Source organism: Cylas formicarius, unplaced genomic scaffold, assembly GCF_029955315.1.
Source record: "Cylas formicarius isolate icCylForm1 unplaced genomic scaffold, icCylForm1.1 PGA_scaffold_8__14_contigs__length_24414737, whole genome shotgun sequence".
In the NCBI taxonomy this organism is placed as follows: Eukaryota; Metazoa; Arthropoda; class Insecta; order Coleoptera; family Brentidae; genus Cylas; species Cylas formicarius.
In genome coordinates this window covers 22,681,199-22,706,734 of record NW_026844361.1, presented here as the reverse complement: position 1 = coordinate 22,706,734, position 25,536 = coordinate 22,681,199, and the positions used below count along the sequence as shown (strand labels likewise).

Here is a 25,536-nt window from a genome sequence, read left to right as displayed (position 1 = left end):
ACATGACGAAACCCAAATTTCGGGTTAGATATATATGATTCACATTTTTGATAAATTTTTTGAAAACCCGACAAGAAACAAGCTCAAGAAATGAAAAAAAAAACACAAATCAGTAAACACATTTTTCTAAAAATAAAACAATACTACCGATTGATCTCAGGAGAGCTCTATTTAAAAAAAAAAGATAAGAAAAAATATGTTTCCTTTTTTTCTGGATAAATAAGGCCGAGTTTTCTGTACTTATGGCTGTATATATTCCGCGTGTACCAAAAATATTTAATAAAAAATAACATATATAAATAAATAATAAAATATAAAAAAATAAAATCTATCAAAATTGTATTTGTTCTGATATGAAAATTGATCACAGAATAGCTCTCGTAAAATAAAAAAAAACGACTTGATTTTTCCTTTTCACTACGTGAGCTTGCCCAAAGTTTTTTCTGCATTCTCCATAAATCACATCAACTTTTATTAATAACACGACAAGACCAAGAACCTGGTAAAAATATACAAGCTAACAGAATTTCGTGCTAATTAAATATTTTATTTCTATAAAAATGTATTTGCTGATCAGATTTTTACTTTCTATGAGCTTAGTTTTTGTGGGTTTTTCAAAATTTTGGTTTTAATCTATTGGAAAAAAAGGTGCCGGTTTTAAAAATAAGTAATAAAATGTTTCACTGAGATTTTTTCCTTAACGAGTCGGCCCAGTAAATAATATTTTTTGATTTAACGATGATTCGTCCATCGCTGCTTCTTCATAATTACCTGCCCTTTGTGTTTGTCTCTTTCACACTTGGAAGAACACGGCTAATGATGGGAAAAAGTAAACACGATATTTGTACTTCTATTGTTTATTATAATATAATACGATACGTGTCACTGAAGAACAAATCGGGGTGATATGTGGAATGTACAATAAAAAAACACACTCGTAATTATCGCGAAGTGGACTGGAACGCAACGCGCAAGCTTGAAAAACGTTTCGCTTTTGTTTAATTTGAAAATGACGTAGTAACCATACACCGTGCGTTTCGAACAAAATAACCTACAATTTATTTTTTCGCGTTTAGGAACATTTTTCTTTTTTTGAAGAATAGACAGGGTCACAACCATTTCGCAAATAATTTGACGCCTTATGCGCGCTACAGGACGTTCATTTTACGCTGACTCGATGTGGTTCGGAACATCCTGTATTACGTAACAAATCAATGTATTGGATATTATAATAAACTTTATTACGAAAATTAATTATTAATAAAAATAGTTTCATTTTGGGTGAGAAATTTTTTACGATATATAGATATTTGTTGCGTGATATATATATATATATATATATATATATATATATATATATATATATATATATATATATATATATATATATATATATATGCATATGTACTGTTTAAACGATATAGATAGGTATGAAATAATCACGATATATAACAAATGTAAATATAAAATCTGAAGCTACATAACAGTATTAAATTTTAATGTGATAAATTAACTGTGTAGAGATAAAAAGTAATATATAGTGGCGTAAAAAAATATAGACCGGATAGTGTAACCATATTTTTCGCATCTGCGGGGGCCCGATGACCCCCATATTTACACTTAAAGATTCTAAATGAAGGAAGTGTGGCCGCATGCGAAAACGACGATTATAAAAATATCAAGCACATCTAAAAACAATTATAATATATTATGTATTTTGTTTTATTTATATTCTGGCTAATTTGTCCGCTGATTTATTTTTACTTTGTGTTGTGTTTTTTTGGCACCTTTTTGGGGGGATTGTTGGGGCTTCGTACAAAATATACGTTGTTATGCTACTATCTCGTCAGGTTGAGGATTATTTAATATGCAAATATTCAAATCCACTGTAACCAAGTTGATACATGGGCACGGGGTGGCCTGTTCAATATGGAATTATCTCAGAATCTGTAAAAAATATTCAAAAAAAAAAATGGAGACAAAAGAGATAAGTAACAACTTTCTTATTTTAAATAGAACACCCTATATATTACGGTATTTACAAATTCCTCAGAACTTTCCAGACATGTTTCATATATAATATCCTATATATTTTAGTCTTACTGTGACATATTTTCAATTTTGTCAAATTTAAATTTGGAGTTGATTTCAGTATAGAAGGTCTACTTTCTTCTTCTTCTTCTTCTTCAGTTGATTTATCCATTCAAGATATTAGCGACCCTAAACCGTGTTGGGTTTTGTCTAATGCATTCCCGGAGTACAAATTGAACAGAAGGGATGACAGCAAGCAGGTTTGTCTTACTCCACGAGAATACGATTTGATAGTTCGTTGTCCATCCTTACTACAGATTTTAGACCCCTAATTATGTTTATGTCCTTTGTATCAACTGCAGCTTCTTTTATATGTTCCTCACATATGTTCCTCACACTTCTATGGATGATTTTTAGGCTTCATAAGGCTAGCTTATGAATCTCTATTCTTTCGGTTTTCGACATCTTAACCAACTCGAAATGTCATCTGGTCCAGAGGTTTTGAAATTTTTAGCAAGATTTATGACATATACTTCTGATTGGGTAATCCCTGATAATTCTGCTTCCACGTATTGTGGTTTTATGCGTCGTTTTATATCCTTAAATTGTTCTCAGACAAGGTTTTAGGTTTTTCTTGAGTATCCTGGAAAACGTCGCCTGTTTGAAAAAGTTGTAGATTTCGAAATATTAGCAATAAAGCATTGCTTAATGGCAACCATGCTTTGACGGCGAAAAACGACGAAAAAAATTTGTATATATAACAATATATTATTTTTAAAGTATGTGACTTTTGTCTGTCATTTTTTAAATATTTTTTACAGGCTCTGAGATAATTGATCACCAATTGAACTGAGGTGGCTTTTACTTGATGAAAATCCATTTATCAAAATAAATAAGAACTAAAACTTCAGATTTTCACGGAATTATAATATGACATGACAATTATTTCGACAACACCGCGTCTTTATCAAATGTGATTTGATTTGACAAAGACACGGTGTTTTCATGTCATAATATATAATAATTTGAACTTTTAGTTCTTATTTATTTTGATAATTGATCAGCCACTATTAAACAGACCACTACGTACACAATAACAGTGTAGCAACATTTTGATTTGGTATCCATTTTTTTTTTTTTTTTGGTAGGATTTGTTTAATTCTAAACAATCTAAGTTGGAAATTTATTTCATTTTCCTAAAATTACTGTTTAAATTTTGACTTTGGATAAGGCGAAGGTTTGCTCGCCCTAAAATAATAACATTACAAAATTGGTATTATTGGAATTGGGAAATATATGTTAGAAATAAGCTTGTGGTTTCGCAATCAATCATCAATTGAATGGACCCCAAAATGTTCAATTATTCATAATGAGTCAAATTGACAAAAAAAATAATATAGAATTTACAAAGAAATAATTGAAACTGAAAGTAAGCAATTTTGCCCCAGTGTAAACCGATACACACACACTTCGCCATATCCAAATTCCAAACTAAATAAAGTCAACGCCTAAATTAGACTAAATTTGTGCTGCCACTACCCTTTGACGGTGACTTAGCCCTCTAAAGGGCCCTAAAGGAGTTCCTTCGTCCCTACTTGTTTTCTATCAGGAGCTGAAGCTGAAGGACCAGCTCGCGAGCTAGTTTTAATATGGTGGCGGCGTCGTGCCTCTCCGCCATTTCTAAAAATAGAGTGATCGGTTTCCTCAAATTCTCTCCTCATTTAGAGTGCGTACCGTTGAAAAACTTGATAATGTCTGTAAAGTCCATACCGTTCGATAGAATGATATCGCGATAGGTTTCTAGGAGAGCTAAGGCCAAAAATAGCACGAAGTGACTGGAGGCTACCTGTTGGGCGGCCCAGATGATTTCCCAAGTCGTGAAAACATCCGGGTAAATCTGGAATTGAAAATTCATATTTTATATATTTTTGATTTAGACTGTCAATTAATTACTTTTATTTGTTTTACGGTATTTTGTTTCTAGACATTCATAAGTATTCTTTAATAAGGGCAGGTCAATAGCTCAATCACTTTAGACAACAGTTTTCAATAATATTTCTTTATTACGTTTTATCTGACATTAAATCAACAGTTACTTTTCAACAAAGAGTTTGCGGGAAATTTCGGAAAAAGTCGGTAATTTAATATATTAAAGATACCTCTATAAGAAAAATTTAATTAATAGTCCTCCTTCCGTCTTTTTAGACGTACTCCACGTTTCGAAATATGTAAAAGAGGAGGTAGTTAAAGCCACTCTTCACAGAGTGATTCATTCCACTTAGATGGACTAAACAAGAGTAAAGTCTGTTCATAGATATAAGAAAGTGATTAACTGACACGAAGTAAGGAAAGACCCGGACGAGCTGTAAGAATGAAATATGGCCGAACAGGTCCGTACTTTGCGTAGAATCTAATTATTTGGGGTTTTGTTTAATGTTGTTTAATGTTGTTTAAATGTTTAAATCTAAAATAAAATTACACATTATTATATTATACGATTATTCTAGTTTTTCTATATGTTTAACAGAATTTGCCCAACTTTGTGGAGGTATGTTAAAAACTTCGGTTTCTATAAGTTTGAGGACATTGGAGTTAACACGTGGAAAAATATTGTTACGACGAATGGCAGATTTCAGTTGGCGCCAAACATGTTCAATGGGATTAAATGGCCTTTAAACAGTATTGCCTAGATTTTTTGCATAATTATTATAGACGTATTCCTTTTGTAGGTTCAAGCTTTGTAGAACCTCAATTAATTGCTTTTTGGTATAATCTTCGTGAAAATAAATGTCGTTATTATACATGTAGTTTTGGATTGTTGCTTTTGTGTCATATGAGGAAGGGATTTTAGTCAACTGTCTACTGTGATAACTTGCATTGTCCATTACAATTACGCTATTAGGAGGAATGTTTGGAACTAGTTTGTTTTTAAACCAAATTTCAAATAAATCAGCGGTAGTGTCTTCGTGGTAATCCAGAGAAGAATCTTTAAAATTTTTCGCAGACAGAGAAAGTCCATTTGGAATGCAACCATCTTTAGAGCCAGCATGCAAAATAGTTATTCTTTTACATCTTTTTGATGTCGCGTTTGTTTTACACTTATCAGTTGAGTCAACCCGGGGTATCATAAGTGTCGAACCAGGTTTCATGCAAGTAAATAATTGGCCTTTGTTGTTCTCTGTAAATCCTAATTTTTTCTAGATATTCCAGTCGCCATTTCCGAATTCTAAAATACTTTTTTTGTCAATTTTTTTAAATCTAAAACCCATGTGTTGAATACACGTCCATAAGGTAGTTCTGCCACATCTAACACCGGTTTCATATTTTTCAAGCCTCCTAATTAAGATATCTAATGTAGGCACGCTTTGGTCCTCGTAACTTGATGACTTTCATCTACACTCGAGAAAATGTCAGCATCGCTGAAATGGGATCGTTCACAATTTTCCATACAGATGATGTTGGAATTTTCGTCAATATGTCCGTTTCTTCTAAAGATGCTTGCTTGCTGGCACCGCGTTCAATTAGAGTCAAATAAACGTTGTTTATAACTTCCTTAGTCTAAATAGAATATTGTTTTCTACATTTGGGCGGGAGCATCTCCCGAGATACCCACATATTTTGCATAATTCGCACACGAAATAAAAATGATTTCTAATAAACTTAAACTAAGTAGTATACCAAACCAAAGAAGGTATAAAATTATTTTCTATTACGGACCACAATTTTACCTGAATTTAAATTCCGAAATTTTAGGTAATAATCTTGTTGCATTGTATATTAATGGCCACCCTTGGATAATCCCATTCAAAAGCAATTGGTTACTTTCTTATATCTATGAACAAACCATACCTTTTATATGAAGAAGAATTTCACTTTTCAATAGACAGATATAATAAATAGGACTCGGTTTATCTAGATATATAAAAAGTTTCAAATTCGTAATTGCCATGAAAAAATAACCTTAAACTGCAAATTTTTATAATTATACTGTAAAAACTTTCTCAATTTATGAACTTAGAGATTGCCCGTCCTTTATATTGTAGTATCATTATATGAAGTTCATTAGTTTAACAGTTAGCGACCATCTTGTTCAATGTTGTTAACCAAAATGGCAGAAAATAAATTATCGACCAAATACGTGGCGGAAAAGAGACGAACGAGGACTGTAAATGTGCCAACAGGACTTACCAGTTCGCGCTTGAAATCCAATAGAAACCACCTGTAGCAGAAATAGAAGTGGGTGTAGTCGCCATGGGCGTGCATCTGCTCGTACATTTCGGCGTCCAGGATCTGAATCAAGCTTCTCATGTTCGCGAAGTGGCAATCCATCGCGTTCCCGTTGGGAAAATTTTCAATCATCCGCTCCATCAGGTGACAGAAGCACGCGTAAGTGAGGGACTCGTCGTCGAAGGTGACCAATAGAGGAGCTACCAAGTCGCACATGCCTTGCATATAACCGATGTCTAGATGCTCCCAGACGTATCTAGGACCGGCTCAAGTTAATGAAGTTCTACTAGTTATAAACGAAACGGCTGAAGACGACAGTCATAAGCAAAGCGTTACCAAATGGAGAGTCATGGAAGTCATCAATAGACGATTATGTTTCAGGTTGTGTGACAGATATTGTCAAAAAATGGTTTACTTAATAAAACGCATGTCCAACTGGCCCATAGTATGCTGACGAGTTAGTTTTGGTTAGTTATATAAGTGACATTTACCAAAGTTATATAAGTTTTGGTGTCAAACAAATATTTTGGGTTTAATTATAAGTCTAACAACTTAAATCAATTATTTCGCAATTTTAATTAACTACGCTATGTTTATTTTAAGATTGATGGAAATTGAATTCGTAAAAACAAATTGAACATAGTTTTAAATTTTCGCCAGAGTAGAGAGATTTTTGTAGAGTTTATTATATATTTAATTATAGTTTTGATACGTTTTAAGTGCATTTTTAGTAAAGAATTTAAGACCTGATAAAGTCATGACTGTCCTGAAAAAACAAAACTTTGTAATCAAATTGTGAATGCGCGAGTTCATTTCCGCCAAAAAATTCCAACGAATAAATATTAACAAATTCGAGATATCCTTTATAATAGGTCTTTTTTTTTTCGATGTATAGAACTTTAAGTTGGCATTACTGTTCAAGATGGCGACCGATTTAACAGCTGTCAAGTGATTTATTCTCAGTTTGGTCTGGCAATTCATCATGAATAGACTCACGCCTGAACAACGCTTGCAAATGGTGCAATTTTATTTCGAAAATAATGGTTCTATGAGGAATACGTATCGCGCACTGCGCCCATTTTATCGTCGACAAAATCGTCCATCAGAGCAGTTAATTTTAACGTTTTTGCACCACGTTTACTCTTATTGATAACTCGCATCCCCAGAGACGCCGTACGGCGCGTACAGAAGAAGCTATTGCTGCTGTAGAGCGTAGCATTGAAGAAGACCCCAATGAGTCTATCCGCCATCGAGCACATTAATTGGATCTGTGTCCATCCACTTTATGGAAGTTTTTGCGGAAGGATCTTGGTTTACGTGCTTACAAAATCCAACTCGTGCAAGAATTGAAGCCAAACGATCATCAAGTAAGATTGCCGTTGTTACCGATTTTCATAAGCGAAATTTGTTTAGCGATGAAGCGCACTTCTGGTTGAATGGCTACGTCAACAAACAAAACTGCCACATTTGGAGCGAAGCTAATCCTGTTACATCCAGAAAAACTGACTGTTTTGGTGCGCTTTGTGGGCTGGTGGAATCATTGGTCCGTACTTCTTCAAAAACGATGATGACCAGAGCAATGCTTACTAACTCTTTCCTTCCTGAATTGAATAACCGTGATGTCCAGGAGATGTGGTTTTAACAAGACGGCGCAACATGTCACACAGCTCGTGCCACAATCGATTTATTGAAAGACACGTTTGGTGACCGATTAATTTCACGTTTTGGACCTGTGAATTGGCCTCCAAGATCTTGTGATTTAACACCGCTAGACTACTTTCTGTGGGGCTATGTGAAGTCATTGGTCTGTGCGGATAAGCCACAAACGCTGGACCATTTGGAAGACAACATTTGCCGTGTTATTGCCGATATGCGGCCACAAATGTTGGAAAAAGTCATCGAAAATTGGACGTCCAGATTGGACTACATCGGCGCCGGCCGTGGCGGTCATATGCCAAAAATCATATTTAAAATGTAATGCCACAAGGTTATTTTTCGGATAAATAAAATTCATGTCGATCGAATAATCCACCGTTGTTTTATTGCAATCTAAATTTCTATACATCGAAAAAAAAAACACCCCTTATAATGGACGGTATGGAAATTTCCCCATTTAATGGAATGGCGATAATGTATTAATTTTGTACTGGAAAATACCTCAGGTGCTATGCAAAATCTGATTTTGCAAGTCTCAAGAAAGTACTATTATAAATAATAAATAATAACAAAGGAAAGAAAATGAAATTAGAACCTGGTACCTGGTGCTGTGAAACTGAGATATCAACTCAAAAAAATTACAGATGCCTCGTGTCATCATGGCTTTAGCGTTTCAACATTTATAAAAGAGTAAATTGCTTTAAATAAATGGATGAGAAGACACGTACGTGCACATGACATTCCTAAGCTTGTCGAGATTTTCGCCTGCGAAGTACCAATAATTTCGATCGCATCTCTGGACGTCTTTCTCGATGCGATGCAGGTTCAATCCGAAGTTTTTTAGCAATTCTTGCTGAAATGTGGACGGTATCAAGACGTATATTCGTTGAAGCTACTAACTGTAATCTATTTTTAATGAACAACAAAAAGCCAAAAAATGCCACCGAAAATGATTTTTAAATTTGTAGAATTTATTAGAAGTGAACTAATAGTTCTAAAAATAAATATTTTTATACGAATAATATTTGTAGTTTTAAGTTTTCGAAAATTTGCAGTTTTCTTTGCCGCTTTCAATACTACGAGGGGGTACCCAAAAAAAAACCGGAATCATTTTTTTATAAAATATATATTGTTTTGAAAATCACAGAACGACCTTATCCCCTTCAAAATACTCTCCATTACAACTAATACATTTGTCCCCTGTTCGAAACATTTTTTATATTCATCTTTGGCTATGGCCGACAGCTCATCCCTCGTTTTTTTCTTGACCTCTTTAATGTTGTCAAATCGCTGTCCTTTCGTGTCCCTTTTCGAACGTGGAAATATGAAGAAGTCACACGGAGCGAGATCAGGCGAGTAAGGTGCATGGGGCAGAGGAACCATGCCATTTTTAGCCAAAAACTGCTTAACAGAAATGGCTGTGTGTGCAGGTGAAAGAACCAGTCCCCTGTCCGCCACAAATCGGGTCTTTTTTGTCGAATACTGTTGCGCAATCTTAACGGTCTCACCTGGTGGAACGAACTCTGCATGAACTACGCCGTTGATGTCGAAAAAGCAAATCGGCATCGTTTTGATGTTTGATTTGACCTGACGACATTTTTTTGAACGGGGAGACAGTGACGTTGTCAGTCAGAAGACGAGGAACAAACGTGGCAGCAACTCTTTTCATTCCCAAATCTTCGGTTAAAATTCTCTGAACCGTGCTCCAAGACAACCCACTAATCTTTGATAATTGTTCAATTGTCTGTCGACGGTCTGTGATCACATTATTTTCGTCAATTCGAGCAGTTGATGGACGTCCAGAACGAGGTCGGTTATCAATTGACTCGTCGCCATTTTTGAAGCGAACAAACCCCTGGTACACTTGGGTTTTTCCCATCGCATCGTCACAGCTGCGCGTTGTTCTTTTCAACTTGCCGTCGAAAAAAACGAAATATCAAAAAAACAGTTAAAACAAGTTAAATTTAAAACGAAGGTGGCGTTGAACTCGCAATAAGTTGTACTATCCACACCCTAGCGGCAGAAAGGTGTACTATACAAGCTCTGCGCGCGGCAATTCAATTCCGGTTTTTTATGGGTACCCCCTCGTAGATGGGCAAAAATAATTTCTTTAAAGTTCTGTAAGTTCTGAGAACTTGAATTCGATGCTATTTTATAGTATAAACCTCAAAATAAACAAGGACATCTGCCCAAATTAAAAAAAAAACCGTACTCGAATTCTGAGACCACTAAAAACAATTGCTAAAAATGGTGGTTGTGAAGATGCTTGTCTCACAACCACTTGTTCTTACAACAGTTTTTTTTTTGGAGACGTTAACTTAGCTTGTAAGTTAAAAGGAAATAAATGAAATAAATAATTAGTTGAAGATAATCTTAATTTTTCAAAAAAAAAGTTCCGCAGGCTACTGTAATACTGTTTATAAAACTTCTGGATTCCGCGTGTGTCGGTTGTTGTTGAACTAGCTAACTTTTCGCCAGTTTCAGTCAAGCTCTGAAGAAGCCAACAGGATGATGGACGAAACGTCAGCATTTTCGACTAAGCAAAAACCGACGCGGGAGGAATCCAGAAGTTTTATAAAAAGTGATGTCGATTTTGGGCATTATTATACACTACATTGATATTAGAATATTACCATAGCCTTTGTTTTGTTATTTAAATCAGCGTCCAGCCGCCGCACCTTTATAAATAGTACAAATTCTTTTTACTTACGAAGAATATTAACAAATCCAATAACCCCATTTTCCAAAATTTCTTAAATATGTGAACATCTCTATCCCAAATTGAGCAATAAACAATTACACATTAAGTCCCAGAAAGGTGATTGAGGTACACATATTAATAGCAGTTTATCCAGCTTACACTATAAACTCCACCATTGGAACTGGCCGGCGAAACGCATGCCGACCTCGCAGGACTGGCCAATCCGTGCGTTTCGACGCAAGTGTCAAGAGAAGAATTGTTCTCTTCAGTGACGGCGTCCAAATGGTTTCTTACCAAACTCTCGTTCCCCAAATTTCCCATATCGACAGAAGCGTTGGTCACGATGACGTTGTGGATGAAATCTTTCAATTCCGTTTCATTTTCCACCTCGTCCGCCTCGTTCGTTTCTACGTTGCTTTCGATTTCGTCAACAATCCCATCGGGCTTGATCGTCTCTTCTGTCTCCACGAGTTCAACGTCAATATGTTCTTCTTCGTCGCTGTCGTACGTGATGGTGTTTTGTTTCGTCCTCTGGGGCTTTTTCGGGCTCTCATCCTTCTCGACGTCGGACATCGAATCTTCGTCGTCCGTGATGCCATCTTCGAACACCTGAAACACAAAAGAGCTATCGCCGCGGATTGAAAAAATTAGTTGAGAGTTTTGCCTCGTTGCTCAAATCCCTGTGGATTTCGTTAGGCACTTGTTCGCCAGACATGCTCTCGCTGCTGAGTTTCGCTATAGCGTTGGCCTGATTTTCCTTATCCCTCTGACGTACTATAGCTTCCACCGCCAACCACTCTGACATTGTGTTTTCATACCTGGTGGGTTTATAGTAATCAAAAAGTCTAAATTGTGAAGAAACCATCAAGTCAAACTCACGCCTGCTTGGTCTCGTCGTCAAGTTCCTTCCTCTGATCGGTAGTGCTACCGAATTTATAATGCCCCAGCAAATATGGCCATATTTCGGTTCTCAGCTCGTTGGCTATACCCCCGAAGTAAGTGTGCCGGTAGACTTCGGCGTAGTCCGATACCACACCGTCGACGCAGAGCTGTTTCCATTTTTCGACAGTAATACCTAAAAATTTTACCATGAATGAGCGCGAAATTGGCGTATCGAACTTACCGTCAGATGCGTTCTCTCCGCTGGTGATTTTGCTGTTAACTAAGCCACTCAGGTGGGTCCTGACGGTGGACAAGTGTCTACAATACGCCAGCCAGCCGTAAAATGCTCTGGATATGATTTGGCGCTTCATAGAGTCGCAGACCGCCTGGATGCAAACACTCGGGGGACTGTCGGGCACATTTTGATCTAAAAAATTGATGTATTTAGAAACACGGCATGTCCGGCATGGAAGCTGTATCGCATTCTCGGAGTCATAGGCAGGCTCTTTTATTAGCTTTTCAACGATATCCGTTACAACTTAATCTTGTAACTCCAATGTGGGAAATATTCAAAGCATTGTCTTTTTAAGGTGGTTGATTTTGATTTGATTTTTTTCCATCGGTCGCACGTAAATGACGTAAGTTACTTTAAAAAAGATGTCGAATGGCGAAATACTACAACATCGAACTCTATGTTGTGAGGTAAAAGGGAGATGAAGGTAGAGTAGTAGTTGAATTCATTAACCTCTAACAATAAAATTACTCGCGATCAAGACTCGTCCTTTCAAAACATTTTTTTTGCATTGAATAAAGGTTTTAACTATGAAAAACTTGACGTATTTAGCAGTTTTTAGCTTTGAAAAAAATCACTTTTAATTGCTGCAATTCGAAAAATTGGAAAAATGCAGTAACATTTTGATAGTCTATGTGCAGATGAAAACGCACTGTACTAATGAAAAAAAGCGGTGTATGATAAATCTAAATACAAAGAGCCGTATGACTAAAGGCTCCATCCTCATCGAACTCTGCATAGAAATCTCACTGAGTTAGGTTCATTTAAGAAACATATAATTAAACAATACACATTATTACCTATACTAAAACTCTTCGAAGAGCTCTCTGAACTGGTACTCGTACTACACAGTTGTACCCTAACTTTCGTTGGCAACGCCGCTTTGGTATCCATCAAGTCCTTTCTCTTTACTGAAAGGTCGGATGTCGGATTCAATTCCGATTATTGATTCACACCTGCTCGTAAAACTTACGAATGTCTTTGTGATCACTGTTGTCTATAATTCTAAACACGTAATCTTTGGTGGTCTCTTCCGTTTCCGAAAGGGCCGGCAGAGGGCGTCTCCGCTTTGTAGAGGAATTCGCGCCGGACCGTTGCGACCACAACGGAGGATCAAGCCGACCCCTGGGCAGCAGGCCTGTTTCCAGGCAACTCAGGAATGCCAACATGTGGCCGCCTGTCAAAATAAGGAAGTCACACAGAACCGTCGATGCACCTCTACTGTTGATTATTAGCAAGCCACTCTTCATCGTCTCTTTCTTCGTGTTACATCAAACCAATTTTTAATTGCGATTCATAAATAGCAACTACAATTCTGTTAGTTTCCTTTATGAGGGGTGAAATTTTTTATTTTTTCTTTATTTATTTATTATTTCGTGGAAAAAAAAGTTTGATATTATTTAGTTCAACCGTACAGCAGTGTGTTGTTTGTTTCTTCAATATAAATAATATATCTAAAAATCTTTTAGAATAAAACAATTTTTTTTGTTCATATGCACTAAAAAAGTTAATTTTATCGAAAAATTTTAATAACAAAACTTGTGTGAGTAAAGGGATTTTAGAATAGAATAGGCATTTTTATGCAATTTACATTTTTATAAAATTAGAAACAAATTTCCAGTGGAATATTGAAAATTTATATTAATATTCCCTATGGAGGGCGTCGAAATGCATGAAATTCTTCAAAGATGTTTGGTGATGGATCCTTGCAACATTTCAGCCATGATTTTCAAATGAATTGGTTTTTAGGAAATTAAATGTGATTTGGCAACACTGGATGACATTAGATTTCTCTGCAAAGCATCAGAGATGGCGCAGAAGCGTTGTAACCTGCTTATGCGCAGTTTGGTCGTCGTGCTGTCGTATATGGAAAGAAAATATTGCGTGAACGTCAACATTTTGTAAAGAATGTATACCACGCTTATTTGGGTGTAAAAATTGGCGACCAAGGCAAGTCCTGGACTCATCATACTGTCTGTCCCAATTGCGTTGAAGCAATAAGAAGCTGGCAAAAGGGTAGGAAGAAATGTTTAAGCTTTGGTGTTTCTATGGTATGGCGAGAGCCTAGGAATCACAGTGATAGTTGTTATTTTTGTTCGTGTGACGTTCAAGGATTCAACGGAAAAAACAAAAAACAAATTGTGTATCCCAATCCCAGTGTATCCCCTGCCGCCCCAAAAGAACTAGAAAACGTTATATCGTCAGACTCAGAGGAATCTAGTTCCGATTCAGATGATTCAGATTTCACACCAGATTTCAAAGGGCCCGAAGTGTTTAACTTCGGGCCCTTTGAAATCTGGTGTGAATTAAATGGTCTAATTAGAGATTTGCACCTTCCAAAGGATGAATCCGAATTGTTAGCGTCCAGACTTCGAGACCAGCAATTACCGTCACCTGGCGTCACACCACCGGGATCGCGAAAAAGAGTTATGACAATAGCTTACTCAGGAAGGACCGCAAATAGAATGGCTCTCTAGAACAAGTCTTACACCTGGTATCAAAATGTATTAAGAGACCCCCAAAAAGTTTTACTGCCTCCTCTTCATATCATCCTCATTTGACGAGCATTTTCGAAACAAAATTTATCAATATCAAGAAAAACGCCTGGGTTGTATTTAAAGAAGTAAACACTTTTATAGTCTTGCAGCAATTAGTAAAGAACAGGGAGAGAGGTTTCACCAGGACATTAAGCAAATGGAACCATGGCAGATGGAGCATAACGATGATGGCGGACTACTGCTGGATGTTAAAACGGATTATGTCCTTTAAAAGACACAGGCGCAGCTTTGTGGAAAAAAGACGAAGATTTCATTGAAAAAAGTCCGAGTAATTTTTTTTTTTCACTTTTTAAAACTGGGGTTTCACTTTTTTATTAAAAGAAAATTAATTGTTTTACAAGTATCGTTTTTTTTCCTTTAATATTTGCAAAAACAAACTTACGTGATATAAACAAATGAATGAAAAATTTAATTTTATAGACCTAAATGTTCTATTCGAATATTTTAATCATTAAAAAAGTTGGTAGACATTTTCCGCCGGAAGATTTTAAATTCGCCGTCGGGATCGGCGGGAACGCGCGAAATGAGTTTTTCGCTTCCAATCTTTTCAGATATCAAACGCCTTCGCTTTGGAAATTCGATTTAGCCAAATGGAGAGAAGATTTAAACGCGATATTTCATTACCCCGTCAGCTTTACGCAGATTCGACGTCTGACTCGAGCTTTCGCGGATGTTTTAATTTGCGATTATATCTTAACGAATTATATTCTTCCTGCAGTAAGATAAAATACAAAAAACGCGTGATTACTTTGCTGCTAACGAGCAACGCTTACAAATCACCGAATTTTATTATCAAAATCTGTAAAATATGTGATTCACGTACTTCGACCATTTTATGGTAGTCATAATCGCCATACCGAGCAGGCCAGTCAATATGAAACCACCAACTCGTCTGCGTAGAGTGCCAGCTGGATCTGGTTGGACTGGTTTTTTTTTGTGGGGTTACGTCAAATATCTTTTTGATACCGCTAAACTAACATCGATTTAAGAACTAGAACACACGTTTTATCGGTGAGTTATGAACGAAAAATAACTCAAAATTGGACATTTCGTATGTATAATCCAAAACACAATCGTGGGCCACACATTTACATGAAATAATTTTTGCAAAGTGAATGGCAAGGATCGATTTTTAATCCCAAAAAATTGTTTATATCTTTTTTCAGTTTTCGTCTGTTTACCACATTACAATCTGAAATATTTTTGAAACGCCACTGTATTTGTTTATTATCAAATGAGATTTCTAACCTCAAAACATAAACAAAACTAGTCATGGAGCAATATACGACTGAACAGCGTGTAAAAATTGTGGAAGCCTATTATGAAAATGGTCGATCAAGAAAAAATGCATTTCGGGCTCTACGTGAATTTTTCGGGGGCCAAAATCGACCTTCTGAGAGGACAATTTGAAATGTGGTTCAAAAATTTGAGCAAACTGGACCTGCAACTAACCTCAAAGTCCCTCAACGTGCTCGTGCAGGTCGGTCGGATCAAAATATTGCCATTGTTCGCGAAAGTGTAGCCGAAGATCCAAACACATCGGTTCGTCATCTTACGTGTTCAACCACACAGCGAATTTTAACAAAGGACTTGCATCTACACCCATATAAAGTCCAAATAACTCAGGAGTTGAAACCTCGAGATCATCAACAGCGCCGCGTGTTTGCAGAATGGATACGACAACAAGGGGTTCATTTTGCAACGAAAATCGTCTTTAGCGATGAGGCACATTTTCACGTTGGTGGCTTTGTAAACAAACACAATGCTCGTATTTGGTGAATAAAAAATCCAAGAGAGATTGTTCAAAAAGCAATGCATCCTCAAAAAGTGACTGTTTGGTGCGCATTTTGGTGCAGAGGAATAGTTGGCCCTTTTTTTTTTCGAGAGTAATGCGGAGAACGCTGTTACGGTTAACGGCGATATCGATTGGTCGCCGCGATCATGTGATCTCACTCTCCTAGATTTTTTTTTTTGGGTATCTAAAAAGCAGAGTGTATAGAAACTAACCAAACACTATTCCAGAGCTGAAACAGGAGATTAGACGCGAAATAGCCGGCATAGAACCTGAATTGTGTCAAAAAGTGATAGGAAATTTCAATAACAATAAATCATCTTTCATACCTAATTGTAATACAGTAATTTAAAATGGCAAATAAAAATGTTTGCATATTTTTATATACTTCCGAGTTTTTTTTATTATTTTAATGTGGAAACCCTTATTGAATCACCCTTTATAACAGTCTATAGAGAAACGATAGAGCCATCTTCAACCTTCGCTATTCAAAACGATCTAATGGTAAGTCTTGGGATGAGCTGGATAAATTTCGTCTCCTCCAAAAGCAAGATTAAGAATCACCGAAGTAATGAAAATTGGTAATTACTTAAAATAATTTGTTATTCGGTCGGCGTTACTTGCTTATACCTCAAATAACTTCAAAATCGGTAATTCTTTACTCTTTAAAACAGTGCAGATTTTGTCAACCTGTGTAAGAAATATTATTTTTTTCCCACACGGCTCTTTAGCGACGATCCTGTACACACTATTAAAGTTAACAACGAGAGCACCCCGCTTACACAAAATAACAAGAGAAAGAAAAAAATTTCTATCACTTGCCGTCCTTTCAATTATAAAATTTGCCTTACTTTGCGATCGAGTTGAACGGCACCTGTAAATACTATTGACAGTTGACATCTTACAAAGTAGAATGTTGTCACCTTGTATTTTGTCAAAGTAATTCTGCTTACGGATTCTTCTATTAAAACATTAAAACTCAGTGGGTGTTCAACTAAACCTGCCGTCTTCTGCCCCCTTAAAGTACAATAAGTAAAAAGAAAAAGAAACTCGACATAAAAAAAATATTTGCTAATTTTACTAACTAATACTAACATTCCACCAATTACTAATTAAATTAAAAAATAACAATGATCTAATATAATAGCTATGTATATGTTACCCAGGTATTTCGGAATAGATGTAATGCTTGGATGGAGGTTTTGCTTATTTTGGTTCTTTTTTAAGTGCCGTTTTCGTTGCGAAGGTTGGCAATCATCAGTGCTATTCGTATTCGTGACACGGCCGACCGAAATAGTTGGTTTGTGGTGCACCCGAACCAGTCACGTAAGTTTCTCATCCATGAGTGACGCCTTCTTCCTACACTTCTCTTTCCTTGAATTTTTCCTTGTAATATCAGTTGGAGTAGTTGGTACCTCTCATGACGTGTCCAAGGTACTGAAGTTTACGCTTTTTTTCCTTTTTTATTCTTTTCAGGATTTCCATGTTACCTTAAGTATTCTACGGTACACCCACATTTCGAACGCCTCCAGTTTCCTTATGTCCAGTTTCTTCAGAGTCCAAGCCTCTACACCATAGTACAGTACCGACAAAACATAGCATCGCACCATTCTGATTTTTAAATCCAAGCTGAGATCGCCGCCACAGAGCACTCTTTTCATTTTCACAAATGTTGTTCTCGCCTGTCCTATTCTAGTTTCGATTTCTTCCGAGCAGTCGTTATTTTTATTTACAATTGTATTTATAACTGTCAACTTTTTCTATGGAGTGGTTATTTATATGAATTTGTGAATTGTTTTGTGCTGTTTTTGATATTATCATAAATTTTGTCTTTTTTACGTTTTTTTACCACTGCTTTTTGATTAAAATAAATATTCGTAATAATTTTTACATCTCTGGTGTCTAAGTTCTTCTCTTTCAGAAGCTGGATAAGTTGTTCGTGTCGGACCCTATCGAAGGCTTTGTTGTAATCAATGAAACATATATAAAGATCCTGATTCATATCCATACATCATTGGGCGAGAACGTTCAAGGCAAATATTGCTTCTCTTGTGCCTAAGCCACCTCGGAAACCGAATTGAGTCTCGCTGATATCTTGTTCTAATGTTTTGTATATCCTGTGATGTATCACTTTCAGAAATATTTTTAGCGTATGACTCGTTAGACTGATTGTTCAAAAGTCTGAGCATTATGTTTTTTTGGGATAGTGACGAACGCTGATAGCAACCATTCCCTGGGTATAATACCTGTTTTGTATATGGTGTTGAACAGATCTGTTAGACTCTTCTATCAATTTGAGAATTTCAGAGGGTAACTCATCAGGCCCTGCAGCTTTTCCATCTTTTGTGATTCTTATAACATAGATGACCTCTTCTTTAGTTATTTCCGGTCCACTGTTTTCTTGTTATTTTGGTTAAGATTTCATAAATAAAATTTTGTTTTGTTTTTTATTTTTTTTTAATTCTTATTTGATTTGTTCTCGAAAATTTTGGTCAAGATTTATAAATATCCACAACAAAATTATCTTTATCCTTTGTTTTATAAAGCTCCTAAAAGCAAATAATCTTACGTCCCACTTTTCAAATTTGAAAATTTACATTTTTAATTTATGCATGGTATGTTATTTAATTTAGTATTTTATAATTATTTTAGTATAATTGCGGAACGTAAGCCGGTGGCAGCTACCTCTTTGTTCGTTACAGCTGGGGCAAAAAATACATTTTCAGTTAGACGTGCACTTAATTTTCGTTCCCCGATCTCCGCGCGTTCCAACACGGGAACTTTTCCTCGTAATTACTCCCTTTTACACTTTAATTCGGGCCGAGAATCGCAAAAATAGCGCACAAAAAGAAACGTCGGATATATAAAAAGGCAATTTACGCTCAAAGCCACCTCGCGAGCTTTTCAATTTTTCTCTCGAGATAAAAGCGGTCCCGCGCTACCTACTAACCAGAACCGTATCGGCGACAATTTTCACTAACATCTTACCCTTGGGAAAGTGTATCGGTGGTCGTTGAACGCCGTCTTGCCCTACCAATATTACCGTACCACCAGCTTCGTTGTCCTGGTGACAATGGACGTAAACTATCTCGTCTAAGCGCACTTGGAGAGCGTAATCCCAATAAATACTAAAATGGTCCCGTTTAGTTGGACATTATAAAAGGTTTCTGAACGTTATGGACTCACCTTTTATCTTGAGACTCGTCAGTATACCCGTTCATTAGTTGGTTGGGGGTCCATTTGATAGTCAGGCCGCTTGGTGTTTGATGCAAACTGAGATACCTGCGAAACGCCTTAATTACGAAAATGTTTTTAAAAATCCAGATCAATTAGAGAGTAGCTTTCGTTTCCTTGACAATTAAAAATCCGTATAAATATATGTATTTAGCGTTAAATTGCATAAAATATGTGCTAATTTTTTTGAATCGGGAAATAAGGATAAACCTCTCCTGTAAACTTAAACTCGTTGCTATTACACCCGAGAATTAAATTGTCAATATTTCTCTCTTATAATCATGGTTCGAGTGTACGGTGCGTTCAATTTATCTTGATAACATTTTAATTGGCTCTTTTGTTTTTAGACATAGGTAAACAAAATAACAAAATGTTGGGTTAGTAGCCAAGCTTTTTCCAAATTACGCGTAAAACAAAACACTATCAAGTTTCTGACATATAAGCCTACGTGATATTTTTATAAATAGAACACGCTGTATATTATATATGTGTTTAATAGAATATTTTATTCCGTTGTGTCATAGGTGGGCATATATATATATATATATATATATATATATATATATATATATATATATATATATATATATATATATATATATATATATATATATATATATATATATATATATATATATATACAGGGTTTTTCACTTAAAACTCCGCACGCCAATAACTCCAAAACGAAAAGAAATATTTAATTTATGTAAAAAGTAGTCAAAGTGCGGGGTCAAGTAGATATTTCCTAAAGTTTAAAAAATTCGACGCCTGCAAAGGGCTGGGCGTCGCGACGCGTCGAAAAATTATTCGATTGCAGAGACTTTGGAAATACGCGCATACAAAAGTACATATTATTTAAAAACTCTTTTGTTATTTACTCAAACTTATTTACTTTACCCGTTTCTAAGTTATACCGATTTAAAGTAAACATTTCTTGATTAATAAAAAATGTGATTAACGCTTATTTTTACAAGTATGCCATGAATGTTAGTTACTATGGCAACCATTGTTATCGCAGTTGTTTTAAGTGCAATTACAAACGTAATTTGTTATTGCTGTATCAAAAAATTGTCACATTTTGTCACAAGAAATATCCAAATTTGTTCGGTTTAAAAAAAAACTAAGAATTATTATGTGAAAATGGTGCAAGTTAGCAATGAGGAAAAAGTAGACATGTTACTGGTGTTTGGAGAATGCAGATGCAATTGTAGAGAAGCAAAAAGAGTTTACGCACGGCGTTATCCGCATAGAAGAGTCCCCGATGCAAAAACATTTTCAAGTTTATTTAAAAACTTAAAAGAATATGGCAGCTTCATAAAACCTAAAAGAGATAGGAACAGGACGGCTACAAATGATAAAAATGCTGCTGCTGTAATTCAGCAGGTTGATAATAACCCCAAGATATCCCTATCAGAGATAAAAGAAAATACCGGTGTTACCATAAGTTCTTCGTGGAGAATTCTACATAGAAACTCTTTTCACCCGTACAAAAGTAAACTAGTTCATAAACTAGAACCAGGCGATTATGCTAGAAGAATGTATTTCTTAGCAACATTGTCCGATTTGTATAGCCAAGATGCAAATATTCTCTCGAAAATTTTATGGAGCGACGAAAGTTGATTTCAAAATAATGGAATCGTTAATAGACACAACTGTCGTTTTTGGTCCAAAAACCATCCTCGTTGGATTACAGAAAGAGGTAACCAACGAATTTTTAGTATCAATGTTTGGTGCGGCATATTAAATGGATTCCTTATTGGACCTTACTTTTACGAAGGAACTTTAAATACAGATCGCTATTTAAGATTTCTTCAAACTACACTTCCGGAACTATTAGAAGAAATGCCTCTTGACACTAGAATGAATATGTGGCTACAGCAGGATGGAACGCCTGCACATAATGCCCAAATAGTAACGAGATATTTGAACCGAGAATATCCCAATAGATGGTTTGGTACTAATGGACCGGTAAGGTGGCCGGCGAGGTCCCCGGACATTACACCACCAGATTATTTTCTTTGGGGCTACCTAAAAAACGTTATCTATGAAGAACCTATCAAAACTGCAATAACAATGGTTGCCATAGTAACTAACATTCATGGCATACTTGTAAAAATAAGCGTTAATCACATTTTTTATTAATCAAGAAATGTTTACTTTAAATCGGTATAACTTAGAAACGGGTAAAGTAAATAAGTTTGAGTAAATAACAAAAAAGTTTTTAAATAATATGTAGTTTTGTATGCGCGTATTTCCAAAGTCTCTGCAATCGAATAATTTTTCGACGCGTCGCGACGCCCAGCTCTTTGCAGGCGTCGAATTTTTTAAACTTTAGGAAATATCTACTTGACCCCACACTTTGACTACTTTTTACATAAATTAAATATTTCTTTTCGTTTTGGACTTATTGGCGTGCGGAGTTTTAAGTGAAAAACCCTGTATATATATATATATATATATATATATATATATATATATATATATATATATAATATATATATATATATATATATAGTATATATATATATATATATATATATATATATATTTATATATATATATATATATATATATATATATATATATATATATATATATATATATATATATATATATATATATATATATATGTATATAATATATATATAATATATATATATATATATATATATATATATATATATATATATATATATATATATATATATATATATATATATATATATATCTCACGTATTGATTCACGGATGGAAAAATGTGATGACACTATATTCCGGGATATCATCCGTTCGCTCGTTGAACTCCGACTGGAATCCTGCATCCGACTGGAATCCTGGATTCCAGTCGGATGCAGGATTCCAGTCGGAGTTCAACGAGGCGAACGGATGATATCCCGGAATATAGTGTCATCATATATATATATATATATATATATATATATATATATATATATATATATATATATATATATATTATATATATATATATATATATATATATATATATATATATATATATATATATATATATATATATATATATATATATATATATATATATATATATATATATATATATATATATATATATATATATATACATATATATATATATATATATATATATATATATATATATATATATATATATATATATATATATATATATATATATATATATATATAGATGTGCAGGTGAGTATTTGTTAGGCAGTCGCTGTTCTTCCATTCTTTGGACGTGACCGTATCACTTGAACTGTTTTGTTCTTCCTTCATGGTTGTGCGAATTGCTTCGTTTGGGACCTTCCTGCCGCTCTTCTCCAAAAGTCCATCGCTTTCAGACTTCACTGCTCTATGTGACTATGCTTTTAATGATCCTATTGTATATTAAGTGTTTGTTTGGTCTCGTGATTTTTTGGTCCCACAAGAAGGTGTTCAGCATAGTAATGGCCTTTCTTCCACTGCTGGATATGTACATTCCCAGGTATTTGTAGGTTTCGCAGCTTTTGATAGCCTGACCATTCTCTAAGAGGAGGTCACGTTGTGCTCTACCGATACTGGGTCGCAGTGACGGACAGGCTGATTGCTAGCTCTCCCAACTGTTAATCTAATTTAATCTATATCACTGTAATCGGAAGATGTGCCGTTAAACACATATAATATACAGGGTGTTTTGTTTTATACGTCACTTGGAAAAAACATACTAACTCTACATGTCGTTTTTTGTTCACCTTGATATCTCTAAAACTAAAAAAGCTACAGCCAATTAAAATGTTATCAAGGTAAACTGAATGCCCGGTACAAAGGTATAACTAGTTATTTCTCAAATTCCCTTGCAATTAAGTAAATGCAAAATAACAAAAAAGTTCACTAGCGCAGGGTGTCAAACTTTCCACATATTCAGTATTTCTTGAAGTTTCAAAATCGACTTTTGACTCAATTTATGACTCTAGAACGTCTTCTGTTACTTACCCTGGAATAGGTTCCGTGACGTCATCCTTCACCGGCATAACCAGCACGTTGTTTTTGCCGAAGAGTAAAGCCGCCTTGGAGTTCTGGTGGAGGCTCTCCACGTAGTCTTTGGCGATGTGCTGCGTGGACGTTCGGCATACCATGGAGTCCTCCGAGGACGCGTTCAACGACCTACGGAAATTGAGGATCGGTCGCCGCACGGGGGGCGGCGTGGAATGACCGCTCGAAATCCTGTGGCGTTGAACCTGACGAGACGTTGTTTGATCAGCGGCAATTTCTATTGTCTTGATTAATAAGGGCCATAGCGATATATTTTTGTGTCGTATTCTAAGCTTTCTTATAGTCCACTAACTAAATAAATGTTAATGTTTTCACATCTAAACCAGACGATCTGCGTGATTATCGTTAGGTAGAATCATATTTACTTAGTTTAACTGGAAATTTTGAAACACCTATTTTGATGTATCCTGTAGTAAGGTCTGGAAATGCAAAATAATTGACTTTTTATTCAATACATTTTTTGTAACCCATTTTTTAAACACTTCATTGCAACTATAGGAGAATGGCTGCGGTCTACATTTAAAAAAATCTTCTTAACTACAAACAAAAATAATAAATCAAAACGCAACGTGATACTGCCGAAGTTCCTGTGATGAATGTTTGGAATACCCGTTTTTTGATTAAAAAATTACAAAAAATTAGTAAAACTCGACTTTTCTTAGCGATTCCGATGAAATTCCGGTTAAAATTATCTTTTTGAACTGTTTTTGTATTGAATTTTGTATCTCAAAGCTGGAATTATTAAAATAAAATCTCACTTTCTGAACACTAGCTCTAAGAAAGATTTTTGACGAAAATACAATAAAAATAAATGTCTTGTCGATTTTGAAATTTCACTGTCTGTATTGAACGCTGAAAGAAGGAAAATGGCGCAGATATGAAGCATCTTTTGTTTTCGTATAAGTTGCATATAGCCGTCAATCACTATTATTATTTCATAGATTTCGTGTTGTTACACATGGTTTTAGTTGCCAAATTTAACTTTTAAATTTATTGGGCTACTTAAACTGTATCGAACTTGTGATATGATTAAGGTACCATGTAATGGATAAATTCTCCACGGTCCTGTGCAACTCTAAAGAGCAAGCCTCGGAAACAGTCCAGCATCTAATATTTTTAAGTCGTGCCTTCCGATGAAGCCTTTTCCCTCACTCTTTCCTTCCATGATTTGCTTCAGGAATTCTTTCTTCGTGTTTTTAAATATTTGAACCAGATAAACTTCTTTTCTCTTTAATGATTTGCAACAATTCCGCTCCCGTTAAGGGTCCAGACCTCTACGCCGTACAATAACACACTAAGGCTCTGGTTAGTCAGTGTGCCTTGTTAAATCTTCTGACCGTTAACCGAAGTCGTTAAGCGCATAAAGTCTGTTCATAGATATAAGAAAGTGACTAACTGATACGAATTAAGGAAAGACCCGGACAAGCTGTAAGAATGAAATATGTCCGAACAGATCCGTACTTTGCTTAGAATTTAATTATTTAACAATATTTATTTATTTATTTATGTATTTATCTTTAAATCTAAAATAAAATTACAAATTATTTTTATTGCCTACTTAAATTACTTAAAATTATTCACAGAATATATCAGTATCAGTATCAGTATTTGTTCTATATTGTTTGCAATATGGATATACGATTGATCTGCTTTTCCTATATGTTTAACAGAATTTGCCCAACTTTATGGGGGGATGTTAAAAACTTCGGTTTCTATAAGTTTGAGGATATTGGAGTTAACACGGGGAAAAACATTGTTACGACGAATGGCAGATTTCAGTTGGTTCCAAACATGTTCAATGGAATTAAACATACAGTAGTAAGGTAAAACTGTATGCCCTAGATTTTTTGCATAATTATCATAGACGTATTCCTTTTATAGGTTCAAGCTTTGTAGAACTTCAATTAATTGCTTTTTGGTTTAATCTTCGTGAAAATAAATGTCGATTGTTGCTTTTGTGTCATATGAGGAAGGGATTTTAGTCAACTGTCTACTGTGATAACTTGCATTGTCCATTACAATTACGCTATTAGGAGGAATGTTTGGAACTAGTTTGTTTTTAAACCAACTTTCAAATAAATCAGCGGTGGTGTCTTCATTGTAATCCAGAGAAGAATCTTTAATATTTTTCG

At 35.2% G+C, this 25,536-nt stretch overlaps 1 protein-coding gene across 4 annotated transcripts in view; it reads right to left on the bottom strand.

Annotated features, from left to right (window-relative positions):
* Positions 1–849: 849 nt before the first annotated feature.
* LOC132706258 (small G protein signaling modulator 1-like) overlaps positions 850–25,536 on the bottom strand; it is a 29,278-nt gene continuing 4,591 nt past the window's right edge. For 2 of the 4 annotated variants that reach the window (XM_060677482.1, XM_060677483.1), the window contains exons 4-16: positions 23,345–23,589; positions 19,326–19,421; positions 19,128–19,267; positions 12,763–12,966; positions 12,590–12,700; positions 11,739–11,924; positions 11,495–11,690; positions 11,280–11,433; positions 10,775–11,224; positions 8,643–8,767; positions 6,220–6,514; positions 3,766–3,928; positions 850–3,711 (exon numbers count right to left, since the gene is read on the bottom strand). In XM_060677482.1, coding sequence (XP_060533465.1) covers positions 3,623–3,711; positions 3,766–3,928; positions 6,220–6,514; positions 8,643–8,767; positions 10,775–11,224; positions 11,280–11,433; positions 11,495–11,690; positions 11,739–11,924; positions 12,590–12,700; positions 12,763–12,966; positions 19,128–19,267; positions 19,326–19,421; positions 23,345–23,589 — 2,454 coding nt within the window. In that variant the 3' untranslated portion in view covers positions 850–3,622. Of the gene's footprint in view, positions 3,712–3,765; positions 3,929–6,219; positions 6,515–8,642; positions 8,768–10,774; positions 11,225–11,279; positions 11,434–11,494; positions 11,925–12,589; positions 12,701–12,762; positions 12,967–19,127; positions 19,268–19,325; positions 19,422–23,344; positions 23,590–25,536 lie in introns of all 4 variants that reach the window. The other 2 variants (XM_060677481.1, XM_060677484.1) reach the window with 2 other exon arrangements.